Genomic DNA, 17,910 nt, shown 5'->3' on the forward strand with positions numbered 1-17,910 from the left:
GACACAAACATGTTCACGGGAAATCCCCATGATGTCTGCTAGTGCTTTAGCTGAAATTAGTCCATTCTCCAGTATGAGGGTGTGCACAGCATCGATGATCTCTGGAACAACAACCACTCTCGGTCGTCCAGGACGTTCCTCATCATTGGTGCTGAAGTGGCCCGTTTTAAATTTGGCAACCCAGTTTTTAATTGTGGAATATGAAGGGCATTGATCCCCCAATGTCTGTGACATGTCACCATGAATATCCTTTGCGGACTTTCCTTGCAGAAACAAGAATTTTATCACTCCTCTGCTCTCAGTTGCTGTGAATATCACAATAGACTTCACCATTTTATTTTCCCGCGTGCGTAGAACTCTGTTGTCATAATTAACAAACAAAATTTTTAAAACATATATTAGACACATAAGGCTTTCATGTGATGTAACATTCGTTACGCCAAGAAACAAAAGAATATCACTAAGCCAAAGACTTATCAGCAGGCCCTCGTATTACTAATGCTGTAATTTAAAATTCAATGTTTCTTGTGCCTTTTTTTTTTCCTTCTGGTGTTTTTTTTTTTTTTTTTTTTTTTCTTTTTACTAATATATATTTTTTTTTTTGTAGCGAGCACAGGCTGCTTTGCAAGCTGTGAACACTGTCCAGTCTGGTGGTCTGGCTCTCACTGGAGGCGAAAGTTTGTTATTAACAGCAGGCCAGAGCCCTGTCCTCAGAATAATTGTAGATAACCTGTTTTATCCTGTTACTCTGGAAGTCCTGCATCAGGTATTTATATCTCTACATTATAAATTCTAAAAATGCAAATCTACAAATATCTGATCACACATTTATATGGAATGGAAAAGCTTCTCAGTGCCATGAAATATGACATGAAAACTTTGGGTGTTCTATGGTGGAAATCTCCTTTTTAGGAGATAAGGTTTAAAAATGCCAATGCAAGTGGGTTGGACTTTTTAGTAAGAAATAAATAAAAAGTTAGGTGTCATGTGGTAAGTGTAAAACAGCTACCCTTTGATTTCGCCCTATCAAATCGATCTCTATTTTTCCAGTTTAACCTCTATTTGCCCAATCATTCTAATTGAACGTGATCATGTCATGAATCTTGTAAAACTGAAGCCATGGTATCATTGTCACTAAACACCTTGGGGGTACTTTGCACACTACGACATCGCAAGCCGATGCTTGTGATGCCGAGCGCGATAGTCCCCGCCCCCCGTCACAGCTGCGATATGTTGATAGCTGGCGTAGCGAACATTATCGCTACGCCAGCTTCACATGCACTCACCTGCCCTGCGACGTTGCTCTGGCTGGCGACCCGCCTCCTTATTAAGGAGGTGGGTCGTGCAGCATCATAGCGACGTCACACGGCAGGCGGCCAATAGAAGCAGAGATGAGCGGGACGTAAACATCCCGCCCACCTCCTTCCTTCCGCATAGCTGGCGTGAGACGCAAGTAGATGTTCCTCGCTCATGCGGCTTAACACACAGCGATGTGTGATGCCGCTGGAATGAGGAACAACATCGTAATATCGGTCATTTCCAAATTATAGAAATGACCGACGCTACACCGATGATACGATTACGACGATTTTTGCGCTCGTTAATCGTATCACAAAGGCTTTACACACTACGATATCGCCTGCGACGCCAGATGTGCGTCACTTTCAATTTGACCCCACTGACATCGCACCTGCAATGTCGTAGTGTGCAAAGTGCCCCTTAGATCCTTTCAAGCTTATATAATGAAAATGCATGAGTAAACAAATAAAAATTACTTTTTGGCTTCTCAACTTCTTGCTTGATGGGTGGGTGGACCGTTAGTACCAGTGGCATTGTTCCGAACTGTGCATTCCCGATGCTACTATATGAAGCGGCATTGCCTCAGAAACCCTGTGTGATTGATGCGGGCGCTAACTGCACTTAAAAGATCCTGGGCAGGCTCAGGGCACGGCTTACAAGCTCAATTGGAAAGAGACAGTAAGCGCTGTGCATGTTCGGCCAGTCCTATAGCCAAAGAGCAATAAGAAAGAAAATTGTTAATATAACATACCCATCTATGAAGATGGGAATAACACTTTAAAGCAGTTTTCCCACAAACTGTTAATTATAAAGATGATTATTATTCCATGATCTATTGATTAAAATTTATTTCCACAATTTGTATTTGTTTAAAAAAAAAAAATATTCCAGTGCTGAGATAATCTTATACTGTAAATGTGTCGCTGCTATGTACTGTGTAATGGCCGTGTCTGACTGGGACATGGTCTGATCATACCACAGCTCCTGGCCAGGGAGGAAGTAAGAGTATACAAACATTACAGCATAGGATCGCAGCTGATTCTTTTTGTGAGCTAATATATTTCCCTACCTCTTTTTAAAGTATAATTTGCGATTGCGTGATGTCTGTGTGACGCCCTGGACTAGTCAGGTCGTCCCAGGTTAGTCCCGTGCACACACACCCCCCTTCCTAAAAAGGTGACAGCAGCCAAACTTCAAAACCCTTGTCACCTCCCTCCAGGTTTGATGTCCACACCAGGGGGGTGGAGCCAGGTGGCTGGCTCCGCCCACCGAGGAGTTCACAGGCCTGGAGGCAAGAAAAACAGAGAGTTGGAGAGTAGCTTTGACAGTGGAGGAGAGAAGTCGAGTTCAAGGGTAGACCTGTGACCAGGCCTGCCAATAATCTACTCAGGTGGCTGGGTTGGAGCCCAGTCAGCTCTGGCAAGGAGGCAGATGGTGGTGGCCGCCTGCAGGAGCCGGGATTACAGCCGGTGGAACTGTAGGGACCGGGGTCGGGCGGTTGCCCACCGGTACCGAACCGGGGAACCGATTGGAAACCGGAGCACCAGGAGGGGTACTCAGACCCAGTACGAAGCCCAGAACCCACTAGGCTAAGTCGAATCAACTGATTGAGGACTGGACTTTAGGACCTTTCCCACGCAAGACCCGACTGAAGACAACAGCCCAACCTTTTAGGGTAAAGCCACCGCCAAGGCATAGAGACCCAAAGGGCCAGCGTCTGCGGGCAAACAGGGCTCTCCCGACACCTAACAAGCCGGGGAGCGAACTACCGTTGCTTAGGCATAGGAGTCAGAACATTCACATTAAGGCGGAAACCACCAACCTGTTCAGGGAGAAGCTGCAGCCGGCTGCGGGCCCCGTTCATCATCCCGTTTGGTTAACCAGAGACTTCAGTGTGTTGTGTCATAGTGAGTACACCAGAGCCTTCTGGCCACGCATCGCGCTGCACTGCACCGACACCCCAGCACGTATCCAATCTCCCACCTCAGCGCCTCCCTCGGGCCCCCGGGACCAACATTCCCCTACCCACGGAGGGGTCAACACCAAGCTGCGCAACACCGTCCCTTGGAGGCCTAGTCAACGGCAGCGGTGGTGTCCATCCATTCACCACACCCCGTAGGTGGCATCACAAACTTAAAAATCCCTTACAAACCACCGCAGCCCCGGCCGTGGAACTCCCCACCGAAGTCCCCGCGTGTAGCGCCAACCCCCCATTACGGGGCGACATGACCCCTGGGTCCGTGAAGAGCTCGAGCCACCCACCGTGTGAGCACGGGTCCGAGCGGCTCGGCAGCTGGCTGAGCCCGCGGGGTGGTACATCTGTATACTTATTTTTATTTCATCCCCCACCCAGGAGCTGTAGTATGGTCAGACCATGTTCCTGTACGGTCAGACACATCCATTACACAGTACATAGCAGGGGCACATATATATAAGATTTTTTACACACATCCATTTGTGGAACTTATTATTATTCCAAGACCTATTGATTTAAAATGAACTTTGTTAGTGAGAAAATTCCTTTTAGGCCCTGTGCGCACACTGCGTTTTTACCCGCGGTTTTACCCACGGTTTTGGTGCACAAACTTCTTGAGAAATGTTTGTAATCTTTCTGCAGACATTTCCCATCAAAACCTATGGGAAAAAAAATAGCTCTGCGCACACTGCGTTTTTTTCTCAAGAAATTTCTTTCTGCAGAATTTCTTGAGAAAATGTGCTTGTCACTTCTTTTCCACAGGTACCTGCGGTATTTCCCTCCATTCACTGTAATGTAATCGCGAAATACCGTGGGTATACCGCAGGTAGCAAATGATGTGCGGTATACCCTCGGTATAGCTGCGGTTTACCTGCAGTAATGTTCATCACTACCTTGCGTTTTGCAGGGAAGTGATGTCATTATGACAGGAAGAAGAAGCGGAGCAGAGTAAACACACACATCACCCTCCCTGGACGCCGCACAGAAGCACTTCCGTGTGACCTCCAGGTGCCCGTGCAGTCTGTTTCCCACTCCCTTCCATCCCCGTGGCTGCCCGCACTGCAGTGTCAGTGTCTGCCCGCAGTATGAGCAGCTTCTCACGATGCAGTGCTGGCATCCGCGTGGATGACGAGCGCTGCTGTCAGGAGCTTAGATCACCTGCTGTGATGATCTCCTGCACTGCTGACGTCAGCGCTGTCACTGCCGTCTATGCCCGTCTCGTGGGCGGCCCGAGACTGTCACTAGCAGGGACGTCACGAGCTCTTGCGATACTGCTGAGAACGCGGCGGGCATAGAAGTCAGTGACAGCGCTGACGTCAGCAGTGCAGGAGATCATCACAGCAGGTAATGATCTCATCTAACCTCCTGATGGCAGTGCTAGTCATCCCCTACAGTGACCTGGGCTGACCTATTGATGTTCGCTCAGGTCACTGCACTGCTCTCCCAGCCAATGGGGAACATTTTGTTCTTCATTGACTGGGACAGTGACTATGGTATGGATTGTCATGGGACCCCCTTATTTTATTACGCCAGACCTGGAATTGATTGTTCTTTTCAATAAATTGGTGAAAGAGGGAATGTTTTGGGGAGTGTTTTTTTTCAAATAAAACTTTTTTTGTTGTCTATTTTTATTTCTTACTGACTGGGTTGGTGATGTTGGGTATCTGATAGACGTGTGACATCACTAACCCCAGGGCTTGATGCCAGGTGACATTACACATCTGGCATCAACCCCATATATTACCCCGTTTGCCACCGCAGGGGTAACGGGGTAATATATGGGCAACGGGATGAGTTGGGGCAACGGGATGAGTTGGGGCGAAGCGCCAGGATTGGCACGTCTAATGGATGCGCCACTTCTGGGGCGGCTGTGGCCTTCTTTTTTTAGGCTGGGGAGTGTCCAAAAACAGTGGACCTCCCTAGTCTGAGAATACCAGATCACAGCTGTCCGCTTTACCTTGGCTGGTGATCCAATTTAGGGGGGACCCCACGTTTTTTGGTTTAAATTATTTATTTAATGTAAAATAACAGAGTGGGGTGCCCTCTGTTTTGGATCACCAGCCAAGGTGAAGCTGCCAGCTGTGGTCTGCAAGCTGCAGCCATCTGCTTTACACTAGCTGGCTATCAAAAGATAGGGGGGACCTCATGTTGTTTTTTTTAATTATTTTTTGGCTAAATACAAGGCTAAGCACCCTTTAGTGCCACATGAAAGTCACTAAAGGGTGCCAGCTTAGAATATGCAGGGAGGTGGGACATTATATAGGTCTTTCTCATCTATTGTATATCCATCTATCTTTCTATCTATCCATTTATTTACCCATCCACCCAGTCTATTCATATATCCATTTATTTATCCTATCTATATCTATCTATCTTTATCTATCTCTCTCTCTATCTATTTATCTATCCATATTTCCCTTTATCCATCTATTATCTATATTATTTATTGCATAAACAACCACAGGGACCAACCTGCTGAAAAAACGCGGCAAAACCGACGCAAAAATGTATGCATTTTTCCCGCGGTTTGGCGCGGTTTTTTTACCGCAGGTGCGGTAATCTTCAACTCCCAGAAGTTTCTCAAGAAATTTTCTTGAGAATAATCACTTTTCTAGTGCGCACATAGCCTTAATGAATGTTATGAAGGAAAGTGTATGCACTGTAGTATATTCTAATTTTACTCTTTTACATCTTTGAAACCAAAAGAAAAGTCTTTAAACTTGCCAAATGACAAATATACCCAAACAAGCCATAATTATGAATGTACAAAACATTTTATTTTTATAAGGCTGCAGGGAAATTAAATTAAAGGCAATACATAACATAGGACCAAGGGAATTAGTGCTAGAGGGGAAAACCCCACGTGTCCCAGGCATTTATTCAAGGAGAGCAAGTCTCCACTGAGTTACGGCAGACTTATCAGGGTTAGAATAACCCACAGGTAGGAAAAAGCAATATCCCTGCAGCATTATAAAAATAAAATGTTTTATACATTCATAATTATGGCTTGTTTGGGTATATTTGTCATTTGGCAAGTTTAAAGACTCTTTTCTTTTGGTTTCATGATAATCTTGAGTTGTTGCCATTATATTTGTTAAGTGGCCCTCTTTTGTCTCATTCTTTTACATCTTTGAATCGTTGAGCGATCGTTGAGTAATGGTGAAATGTTTAATACTTTTCATTTCTGCCTTGTGTCACAGATCTTTTCCAAGTTTGGAACAGTACTGAAAATTATCACATTTACAAAGAACAACCAGTTCCAGGCTCTGCTTCAGTATGCTGATCCAATGAATGCACATCACGCCAAAGTGGTAAGGGAGGCATATGACGCACATACTTATTACCGGAGATGGGCTGGTGGGGGGAGAAAAATATATTCTGCATGTTTTACAGTTACTCCTGAATGTTGGCAGTCTTATGCTGTGTATTATCAGAGTTACAAAGCTGCTTTGTGTAAATGTGCCTGGTAAACAAAGACCTTCAGTAATGAGCAAGTCTGAAATGTTCTTGGACCCAGCTCTACAATGGCTGACCTATTTTGCAACATCGAGATAAGTGGTAAAGCCCAAGCTGATGATCAGGAGAAAATGTATCCACCTTTTTTAAGCACTGCATAGAACCGGTTGTCTTTCAAGTGAGCAAGCCATTGCACAAAACTGTCATTCTTCATATGTTTTGTTTGGATGTGTCTTCTATTTAGCAGAGCTAAATCCATTATTGTTGTGCCGCCATGTGGCAAATGACCTTTGTACAGTCAGAAGACTTTTTCCATTTTGTCATGCATATGGTGTAACTCCATTGGCTTTTTATATTAAGTGGGTTGTCTAGAACGTTTAAATTGATGGCCTATCTTTAGGATAGATCATCAGTTTCTGAATTGGTGGGAGTGTGACACTTTATCCCTGCCGATAAGCTGGTGGCTGCCAGATTTGCTCCGTTGCAGAGTGGAACACCGCTCCATCAACTGCATAGTGGCTGCGATCAGACTGCTACACAATTGTGAGGTAGCATGGGGCAGTCTCCATGGGCGAGTGTTGGATATTCGGCAGCACAGCATGCTACAGAAAAGTGGGGTTGCTCTGTGTGTTTGACCCGTTTACCTTGAACACCTTCGGACTTGGGTGTCTCTGTTCCTCAAGTCCCTTTTATCTACAGCATCAGGAAACCAGATGAGTTGTTATAAACCAGGCACACCTTACTTGGCCAACAACTTGGGTCATAGGGCAACAATCAGCAGACCACTTTATCTTCTATATCAAATAGAGTTACACGCTTAATAACTTCTGGCAATGGCATTCTAGTTGTGTGTAGTGAATTGGCTAAATAAATGAGGGACACCTCCTTCTTTTTTCTGTCCAAGACCACATGGGCCAATATGTAACTCTGACTCTTGTACCCAAGCAACTGACTATGACCTTACGAAGGCTGCACCTTGAGCAGATACCCTCTTCACGTGTTTCCGGCTAGGCAGCTCCTTTCTCTTACAAGGTCTCCTTTCACAGCCGGCAAACACTGGATTCACTCCTGTCAAAGACTGCTCTCATGCGGGTAACACCCACTTACTTTCGTGATAAACGTTCGTTGCCACTAACGTCTGATTATGTTCTTGCTCACTTGTACTCTACAACAACTCACTACACTTTTCTGCTCCTATCCTTCCCATACTCCACTCAGCTTCTACTAGGGACTGCCTCACATTTTGTTCTCTGTAACTCCACCCACTTCCATGGCTGGCTAAGTGTTAACCCTATCATTGAGATTGCTACAGCTCTCAGGGGAATGTAAACCTTGCAAAAGGAAAACCGTGCCCAGTGGTAGTACTGCAGGCAACAAAGCCGATATAAAACAATACTATAAGGCGATTTAGTGTCTTCAAGGGGTAATACGACAACCCCACTACCTTGTTACGCAGTTAACAGAGCTATGCGGTGCAGCTCCACAACTGAGCTCATCCGGTATAGTCTTACTGCCCTCATCCCCCTCAAAAAGATAAACTTGCTTTTGGTGCACATACTAATCTAATATGTCTAGGAACTGTCCTGTTTCTCAAACTATATTATTTGCCAGTCTCTTATGTACAGGATGTTTTTTTCTTTTTATTAGCATTCTGCTAGCATTGTAGGAGCTAGAATGTCCTTTTTCTCCCATGGATTGTTTTCTCCCCCACTTCCTTTAATCCATCTCAACGCTTCTGCTTTCTAGACATGGATTGCACTTGACGTCTGACCGTAATCCAATTATTTATAAATTTATCAAAATGTAAAGGTTCCATTGGTAGAATTTCACATGATGCTATAACGTAAAATATGGATTTTTAACAATTGAGTGCTGGATTTCGTTACTGTTTTTTAGGATAAGGGGTAACTTGTTGATCGGTGGGGATGTGACTACTTGGACCTGCAATGAATAGCAAAATAAAATACTTTTTAGCCTCATTAAAATGGAGTGTCAAAGCAAAATGCCTATGTGATCCCTGGCTTTAATGCTTTCCCATTTGAAACGTTCTCTAGTTGTTTTACAGTAGTTTTATGTGGTGAGATTTATCCGACCTTAATCAGGCAAAAATAAATCTTTCCAAGTAATGGCCACAACACATTCAAAAGCCACTTGCCATAGTAAGCCCTGCTTTAAAACATATGGCTCTAGTTCTGGTTTTCATTACGAGCATAATGTGTTGCTTCCTTTTTATGCTGCTTTTCACTCTTCCTGAAAACCCCCTACAAGCCTAAGGGTAAAAGAACTTAAATCCATTAGCTGGAGGTTGTCCAAGCTTCATAAAGAACTGCGTAAAACAGATTTACGGAAGTCTCTAACACCTCAACACGGCTTGCTTCTGCGCTACCTTCTAAACTCTGAAGGAGCACATGGAACATAAATGGGAACTAAATTGAACTGCTTATGTGAAATTTTTTTTTATATATATATAATATGTATGTCTATAATAAATTATATATATATATATATATATATATTATAAACGCACATGTCTGTATATATTCCGTTAGGTACTGTAATGCACAAGGAAGGGTTAAAGACCGCCCGCGCTTGCACACTACAATACTTTGATCTGCCCTGAGGAGGGCAGGTCAAAGTTCGCCTGCACAGGACCCCAATGCTGGCTACATCATCCATACTGGGTAGAAGGAGGACAACAATCACCACAGAGAGGAGGTGTGACGCCCTGGACTAGCCAGGTGGTCCCAGGTAGGCCGTTGCACAAACAACCGTCCCCTAATAAGGTAACAGCAGCCAACCTAAAAACCCTGAGTCACCCCTCTCAGGTCTTGACGTTCACACCAGGGGGCGGAGCCAGGTGGTTGACCACACCCACCGAGGAGTTCGGATAGCCTGAGGCGGGAAAACACAAACTGATCTGTTAGAGAGGAGAGCAGTAGCAAAGTGAAAATGTCTGTCAGGGATCTGGGTCGTAGCCTGGATACCCTGTGACCAGGAGGCAGATGGTGGTTGCCGCCTGCAGGAGCCGGGAAGATAGCTGGTGGAACCGTAAGGGACCGGGGCAGGGTAGTGGCCAGCCGGTACCGAACCGGGGAACCAACTGGAAACCGGAGCGCCAGGAGGGGTACTCAGACCCAGAACGAGGTCCAGAAGCCGCTGGACCACGTCAAATTTACTGATTGAGGTCTGGACCTTAGGTCCTTTCCCGTCCCAAGACCCGAAAGATGGCAACAGCCCACCGAGGGGGATAGAAAGCCATCGCACAGGCAGAGAGATCCCATGGGCCAGCGCCTGCAGGCAAACTGGTTCCCTGACACACATAAAGCCGGGGAGCGGACTACCGTTGCTGAAGCATAGGCAGTCAAGTTCTACAAAAAGAGGTGCAGGAGAAAGGTGGGAACCACCGAACTGGGTGGGGGACCAAGCGCAGCCGGCTGCGGGCACCGACCACCATCCTTTTGGTTTACCAGAGATTCCGGTGTATCTGTCATAGTGAGTACAACAGTGCCCTCGGGCTGCGCACCACACTGCACCTGCACCTCGCAACCACCGGGCCCCGGGACCATCACCCCCTGCCCACGGAGGGGTCAACACCAGGCTGCACAACACCGTCCCCAGGAGCCTAGTTAACAGCAGCGGTGGTGTCCACACTCACCACAACCCGTGGGTGACGTTACAAACTTACATCCCTAAACATCACGGCCTCGGCCGTGAACCTCCCCACCGAAATCCCCTCACGTAGCGCCAGCCTCCCTTCAGAGCGATGTGACCCCCGAGTCCGGAGGCGCTCAAGCCACCCACCAAACGAGCCCGGATCCGAGCGGCTCGGCTACGGCCGAGCGCGGGGCGGTACAGAGGCACCGGACCGAAGAGCAGCAAGACCCATCGGACTGGACCGCCCCCTAGGTGAGTATAATAAGTTATTTTTACGTTCTACAGATCAGACTGTGCTCTTCTATACAGTAATCTACACTATGTGCAGAATTATTAGGCAAATGAGCATTTTGATCACATGATACTTTTTATACATGTTAGCCTACTCCAACCTGTATAGGCTTGAGAGCCAACTACCAATTAAGTAAATCAGATGACGTGCATCTCTGTATTGAGGAGGGGTGTGGTGTAATGACATCAACACCCTATATAAGGTGTGCTTAATTATTAGGCAACTTCCTTTCTTTTTTCACCTGATCTGAACCCCATAGAGAACATGTGGTCCCTCATAAAATGTGAGATCTACAGGAAGGGAAAACGGTACACCTCTCGGAACAGTGTCTGGGAGGCTGTGGTGGCTGCTGCACGCAATGTTGATCGTAATCAGATCAAGCAACTGACAGAATCTATGAATGGTAGGCTGTTGAGTGTCATCATAAAGAAAGGTGGCTATATTGGTCACTAAGTTTTTTTGGGATTTGTTTTTGCATGTCAGAAATGTTTATTTCTAAATTTTGTGCAGTTATATTGGTTTACCTTGTGAAAATAAACAAGTGAGATGGGAATATATTTGGTTTTTATTAAGTTGCCTAATAATTCTGCACAGTAATAGTTATCTGCACAAACCGATATCCTCCTAAGATAGCCAAATCTAAAAAAAAAAACACTCCAACTTCCAAAAATATTAAGCTTTGATATGAGTCTTTTGGGTTGATTGAGAACATAGTTGTTGATCAGTAATAAATAAATCCTCTAAAATAAAACTTGCCTAATAATTTTGCACACGGTGTACTGTATGTAAGAGCCCACTGGTGGTGGCCGCGGTTTATACTCTCCAAATCTGGTGACAGGTTCCTTTTTAAGCATGTGAAATGCAGGCTTGATGGGATTGAGATCTGGTGATTGACTCTGCCATTTCAGAATATTCCACCTCAGTTTGCTGCCGCAGTATATTTTGGGCCATTGTCCATCTGTACTGTAAAGCGTCGTCCAATCAACCTTCTGTATTTGGTTGAATTTGAGCAGATGTTATAGCCCTGTACATTTCCAAATTCTTCTGACTGCTTCGGTCTTTAGTAACATCAACATTAAACACTAGCCATGCTTTGGATCATGAGCCACTCCAAGCCTTCTCCATACTTTCTTCTTTTTATCAATTTACAGGTTGTTCTTATTTTAATCTGACCAAAGAATGCTTTTCGAGAACTAGGCTGGCTTCTTAAATGATTTTTTTTTTTTTTTGGCAAAGTCTAAACAAGCCTTTCTAATTTTAAGGCTGATTAATGGTTTGCATCTTGTGGTAAACCCTCTGTATTTGCTCTCATGAAGTCTTGTCTTTATGGTGACCTTCGATACTGAAACACCTACTCCTTGGAGATTATTCCTCACTTGGGTGGATGTTGTGAAAGGTTTTTTTTCTTAACCATGGAAAAGATGCTGCTATCATTCACCACTGTTGTCTTCAATGGACGTCCAACTCACACACCTGGAATCAGCTCCAGACCTTTTACCTGCTTAATTTATGATGGATTATCAAGGCAATAGCCCATTCAGCTTATCAAAGCTTTTGAGATATTGTCCAATTAATGTTGCTTTTTTGTGTTGAATTGTAGATTTTTTTTTTTTTCAATTTTAGTCATGAAGGGGTGTGTGTGTGTGTGTGTGTGTGTGTATATATGTATGTGTGTGTGTGTGTGTGTCGATAATGCCACGTTGTCACAAATCCTACATACTTGCTACTACATTGATTTATGTAACAGTAGGAATACAAAGTTGGATTTCCATGTGTGTAAATTAAAATAAATGTTACCAAAATGTGATCTGTGTATATATTTCTGTTTCTAGGCTCTAGATGGGCAGAATATTTACAATGCCTGCTGCACATTGCGTATTGAATCCTCGAAGCTGGCAAGCCTTAATGTCAAATACAACAATGATAAGAGCCGAGACTTCACACGCCTTGACCTGCCTACTGGAGATGGACAGCCATCCCTTGATGCCACAATGGCAGCTGCTTTTGGTAGGTACTGTTTTTGGATGATGTTTAAGGGTTCTTCAAACCTGCTAAACCTCAAGGTCACAAAATACCCAACACTCTTTACATTTACTTTGTCAGTTCTGGAAATCCACACATCTACTGTTCTATAATATATGCTTGAAACATTAAATGGCTACTAATATAGCACACCTCGGGGACTCTTATTCTGTCGCCTACAATTTTTCCAGTAACCTCTCATTAGTTTCTTCATGTATCCTGATTTTACAAGCGCTTAGCACAAATGATGAATCATAGTGCTTTTTAATTAAAATTTAAGGTAAGTATATATATATATATATATATATATATATATATATATATATATATATATATATATATATATATATATATATATATATATATATATATATATATACATATACATATACATATATATATTATAATTTCCTTTTAGAGACTGAAAAAAAAAAAAAGAAAAATCTTGATGATTGATATGTTGGTAAACATTTTAGTTGGAATTGCTATATGTATTTTTAAAATGTAGGGGTGATTAAATATAAGAATTTAGTTCTAATATTGAAGCCATAACAGAATTTTTAAATTTCTGGCTTATTATATATATTGTCTTGTCAATAAAGGGATAAAACACAAAAACTGCTCCTTTTATGTGAAATGTGTTTTCTTTTTTAAGGCTTAGCTCTGCATAGGGTATGTGCCCACGATCCGGACATGCTGCAACATTTCCTGCAGGGCTGCGAGTGCTCTCCACAGGAGACCACAGCGGCCCGTGCCCAAGATCAGGGTTTGGGCAGCTGCGGACTTTCTCTCTGTTATCCCTGCGGAGAACACTTGCAGCTCCGTAGCAATTAATTGACAGGCTGTAGCTTGGGAAGCCGCACCACGTGTCAGTTTTTGTTGTGGAAAAAACAGGCACAGTGGGCATGAGATTTCTATAAATCCCATCCAACTGTGCTTGTACTGTACAATGTAGTGTTTTGGACGCAGTGAAAAGTGTCCACAACGCTGTGAACCCTGATCGTGGGCATGCAGCCTTAGAGTAGACCTATTTAGCAGAATATGCCATCCTTATTAAAGACACTGATATATCTGCCTGGGTGCTCTGTGGCAGTCAGTCAATGGGGAGGAGTCCACTGTATTTTTTTCTTTATGGCTATTGTCCAAATGGCACAGGTGCTTTTGGTGTTTGGTGAGATGGCTCAGATGACCTGTTTTGATAATATACTGTCTTTATACATTGCCATGGAGAGAATCTCTTTTCCTGGCTTACATAATAGCATTTCTGCTGCATTTCTTTTTAACAACTCATGCTAAATCTATAGGTAACATGTCAGAACCCCCCCTTCCCCCCCAAAAAAAAGCTATTAACCTGCAAATGTGGGGTTAATTGCGCTCTGAAGCTGCCTGCACTGAGAGCCCCGCTGCCGGGAGGAAATAAACTTTATTCCTCCCAGCAGCCATAGGCTTTCAGTCATAGAGGCACAGCCAGCGGAGCTGCAGTCACTGCTCGGTACATAATGAGTGGTGGCTGTAATAAAGTCCATGGAACTTACTGATAGCCAGCTGTGTTTTGTTTCCGTACAGAGCTGGCTGTCAATCAGTACCAGGTCGTAGTTTCTCCTGGCAGTGCCGAGGCTGGCGAGAGGAATAAAGTTAATTTCCTCCTGGTAGCTAGGCTCTCAGTTCAGTGGCTGCACAGCTTCAAAATGCTATTAGCCTGCAGATTAACCCCACATCTGTGGGTTAGTATCACAACTCATTCTTTCACAAATGCTAGTAAAAGGCAGACTACTGGGCTAGGGGCTGGAATTTATACACCAGGGGCAATAGGAATGAATTAAAACCTTTATCAATGATTTAGGAGGTGTGTCCCAATACTTTTTTCAATAGTGTATTTTTTAGATATTTATAATTCATGTATTTTTATTTGGTCCTATGCTCAACACTACAAATGCATCTTTACATCCAATTTTCTCCGCTCTAATGATGCTAGATTCTTACGTCTTCCAGAATCTTGCAAAATGACTAATGCAATGACAATCCTGGGATACAAACCTATGGGCTTTTCAGCCTGATATAGGATATACATTTCCATTTTACAGCAATTTAACATTTGATTTCACAATATAGGGGATTGTACATAATGTGATCTCTGTTTAGTTGCTAAGCAACACATTTATTACTCCAAGTGCTCGCGCACTTCCTTTAGTTAATGTGGAGTCCATAAACAGATTACGCTGAATCCTAATGTTTTTATATTTCAATGCTAGTTGAGATTTCCTCCATGAATACATACAGCAGGTGAAAAAAAGTATTGAAGACCTCACCAATTTTCTAAATAAATACTGTACATTTCTAATGGTGCTATTGACAATAATTTCTCACAAACGCTGTTAACCATCCATCAAATCCACACCGGCAAAGAAATCAAACCATAAATATACATAAATTAGGTTGTGTGTACTAATAAAAAATGACACTGGAAAAAAAGTATTAAACACTCTGTGGAAACACAAGGGTGCTCTCGTCCGCTGGCCTGGCTGTCTTTTAAAAAAGCACACGTCCCAGCGGTCTTCCTATTGAGTGCCCATACTCCTTCTCCATGGTAGAACGCTACTCAAACAGCATAGGGTGAGGTTACCACAATTTAGTAAGACTTCATTGGGTTACCAACAAACAAAATATTTATACATTTCCAGCAAGGACACGAGGTTGTACAAGTTAGAGTGTCTCACCTTTCTGCTAACGCGGCAAGTATTGGAACCTCCATGGCTTCTGGACATCGAGGGCCACTACCCCAACCATCAGCACTTTACATTTGACAGGCACCCACTGAGAGGAGATGGCTGTCAAATTAGGAAGCCGAGCAAGCACAGTGACATATGTGGCCAGGTGACCAACCTGGGTTTTCCAAATGAATTTGTGGACTCAGTGTTTGGTAGCAGAGGCTAGTCCCTAGGCTGAAGTCCTGTAGAATCACTGGTGATAGCAGCAGACTCCTTTTTATATCTCTTGCAATCAGTAGGGATTCGGTGAGTCAAGGGATATGGGCCATTGTTTCTGGTGGGACTGTCCGGTGCCCGTTTTTTATAAAAAAAAAAAAAATAAAAAATAAATAAATAGAAAAAAAAAGTCCGGCTCAAACATGCAATTTCTTCAATATTTGATTCAAAAGAAGTGCACTACATAGCAAACAAAGGACGCATGAATAGCGTAATCAATGATTACACCACTCCACTCATGCGTCCCATGTTTGCTATGTAGTGTACTTCATTTGAATCAAATATTGAAAAAATAAGATGTTTGAGCAGGACTTATCTATTTTTTTTTTTTTTTTAATATAAAAAGGCCACCTGACAGTCCCTCCAGAAACAATGGCCCATATCTCTTTGCTCACTGAACAAAAGAATAATACGTCTGGCATAATTAAGAATAGTTCACCCTTACACTAGTGGCCAGATATTCCTCATTGACGCTGAGTTATCACACACTTACTGAAATTACTTTAGAACTCCGTATAAAGCCTTTGGTGATGGCCGCTTCAAGATTCCTTCTGTATGTAGAAACTAGTTGCGTGCATTACTCGGGTATGATTTTGTCCTATTCTTCCACACAAACATTCTATAAGTCCTGAAGGTTCTATGGGCTCCTTCTATGAACTCTGAGCTTCAGTTACTTCCATATTATTTCTGCTGGATTCAGATAAGGTGATTGGCTGGACCACTCTAGCAGCTTTATTTTCTTTGAAACCAATTGAATGTTTCCTTGGCTGTTTGTTTAGGATTCTTGTCTTGCTGAAAACTCCATCCTTGTTTAATCTGCATCATTTTGGTAGGTGGCAGCAGATTAAATGTCTATGTACATCATCCATTCATCATTCCTTCAGTTACATAGTTTGCCAGTGCTGTATGCTGAAAAACAGCCTCACACCATGATGTTTCCACCTCTAAACTTCACTGATTGTATAGTGCTTTGGTATAATTTGCAGTGCCTTTTGGCCTCCAAATCTGGTGTGCATTATGGCATGCAAAGAGGTCAATTTTCGTCTTATCTGACCAAACTATATTCTGCCAGGATTTTATAAGCTTGTCTAAATGTTGAACAAACTTTAAACGTACTTGAACATGCTTTTGTTCAGCAATGGAGTCTTGCTTAGCGATTGTGCATACAGGCTGTTGTGATAGCGTGCATTACTTATTGTTTTCTTTAACACCATTGTAACCTGCTGAATCCAGGTCTTTCTGTAGTTCTCCACAGGTCATTTTTGGCTCTTGGATAACTCTTATGATAATTATTTTAACTCCTGACTGAGATCTTGTGGGGAGCACCAGGTTGTGGCTGGTTTATGGTGAATGATATTCTTTCCAGTTCCAGATTATGGCCCCAACCTTCAGTAGTTTAGCAATTCATCTGTTACCAATGCCATCAGAATGTTTTGCAACGATAAGTTTATGAAAGTATTGAGGCCGCTCACTGGTTTTACCAGTCATGAGACATTTCTTGTGTGGCACTTTTTGTAATGAGACACATTTTTATAGGACATTAGTTGAAGTAGATGATATTTTTCACTAAGTGGCAGGATTACTTTGCTGGTTTGATGACTTTCCATGGCTTTTTGTACCTTTCTTCATGTGTTTAATACGTTTTTCCTTTGTCATTTCTCATTATTACTCATCACGTAATTTATGGACATCTATTGTTTGATTTTTCTTTGCCTGTGTGGATTGAATGTGTTTTTAGAAACATCTGGTGAGAAAATCATGTCAATAGCCCCTTTCGAATCATATTTACTTAGAAAATTGGTGATATGTTCAATACTTGTTTCACCCTCTGTATACATGTAAAAATGTTCTGACTTGGCTTGAAAGGAATGAGCAATCATTACGAGCTTGTTTTATGGATTTAACAAATGGTAGGGTTAAAATAAAAAAAATACAACAATAGAAGGAATAGAAGCTAGTTGTATATTTCTGACTTCTCGTCTGGCTGCTTCAAAAGCAGGCAGCAGGCAGCAGGCTCTGGTGAGTGATGTTGGCAGCTGTGTCTGCTTGTAAGCTCCATTCACTCACAATATGCTGAAAGGATGTTTGTCAGCTTAAAAAGACTGTTCAAACCAAGCCCGGGCACTTTGTACACCCTTGTGAACTACTAAGGCACAACAAGGTGGCATTCAACAATCATTTTCTGCTGACAGACTCCCTTTAGGTTCAGAATTTGTTTTATATCCTAT

The 17,910-nt window shown here is 43.1% G+C and overlaps 1 protein-coding gene across 4 annotated transcripts in view; it reads left to right on the top strand.

Annotated features, from left to right (window-relative positions):
• PTBP3 (polypyrimidine tract binding protein 3) overlaps nt 1-17,910 on the top strand; it is a 241,291-nt gene that overhangs the window by 191,828 nt on the left and 31,553 nt on the right. For all 4 annotated transcript variants that reach the window (XM_075315982.1, XM_075315989.1, XM_075315975.1 and 1 more), the window contains 3 exons: nt 608-766; nt 6,475-6,585; nt 12,509-12,683. In XM_075315982.1, the coding sequence (XP_075172097.1) occupies nt 608-766; nt 6,475-6,585; nt 12,509-12,683 (445 nt within the window). The remainder of the gene's footprint in view (nt 1-607; nt 767-6,474; nt 6,586-12,508; nt 12,684-17,910) is intronic.

This window comes from Anomaloglossus baeobatrachus, chromosome 1, assembly GCF_048569485.1.
Source record: "Anomaloglossus baeobatrachus isolate aAnoBae1 chromosome 1, aAnoBae1.hap1, whole genome shotgun sequence".
NCBI classification, from domain to species: domain Eukaryota; kingdom Metazoa; phylum Chordata; class Amphibia; order Anura; family Aromobatidae; genus Anomaloglossus; species Anomaloglossus baeobatrachus.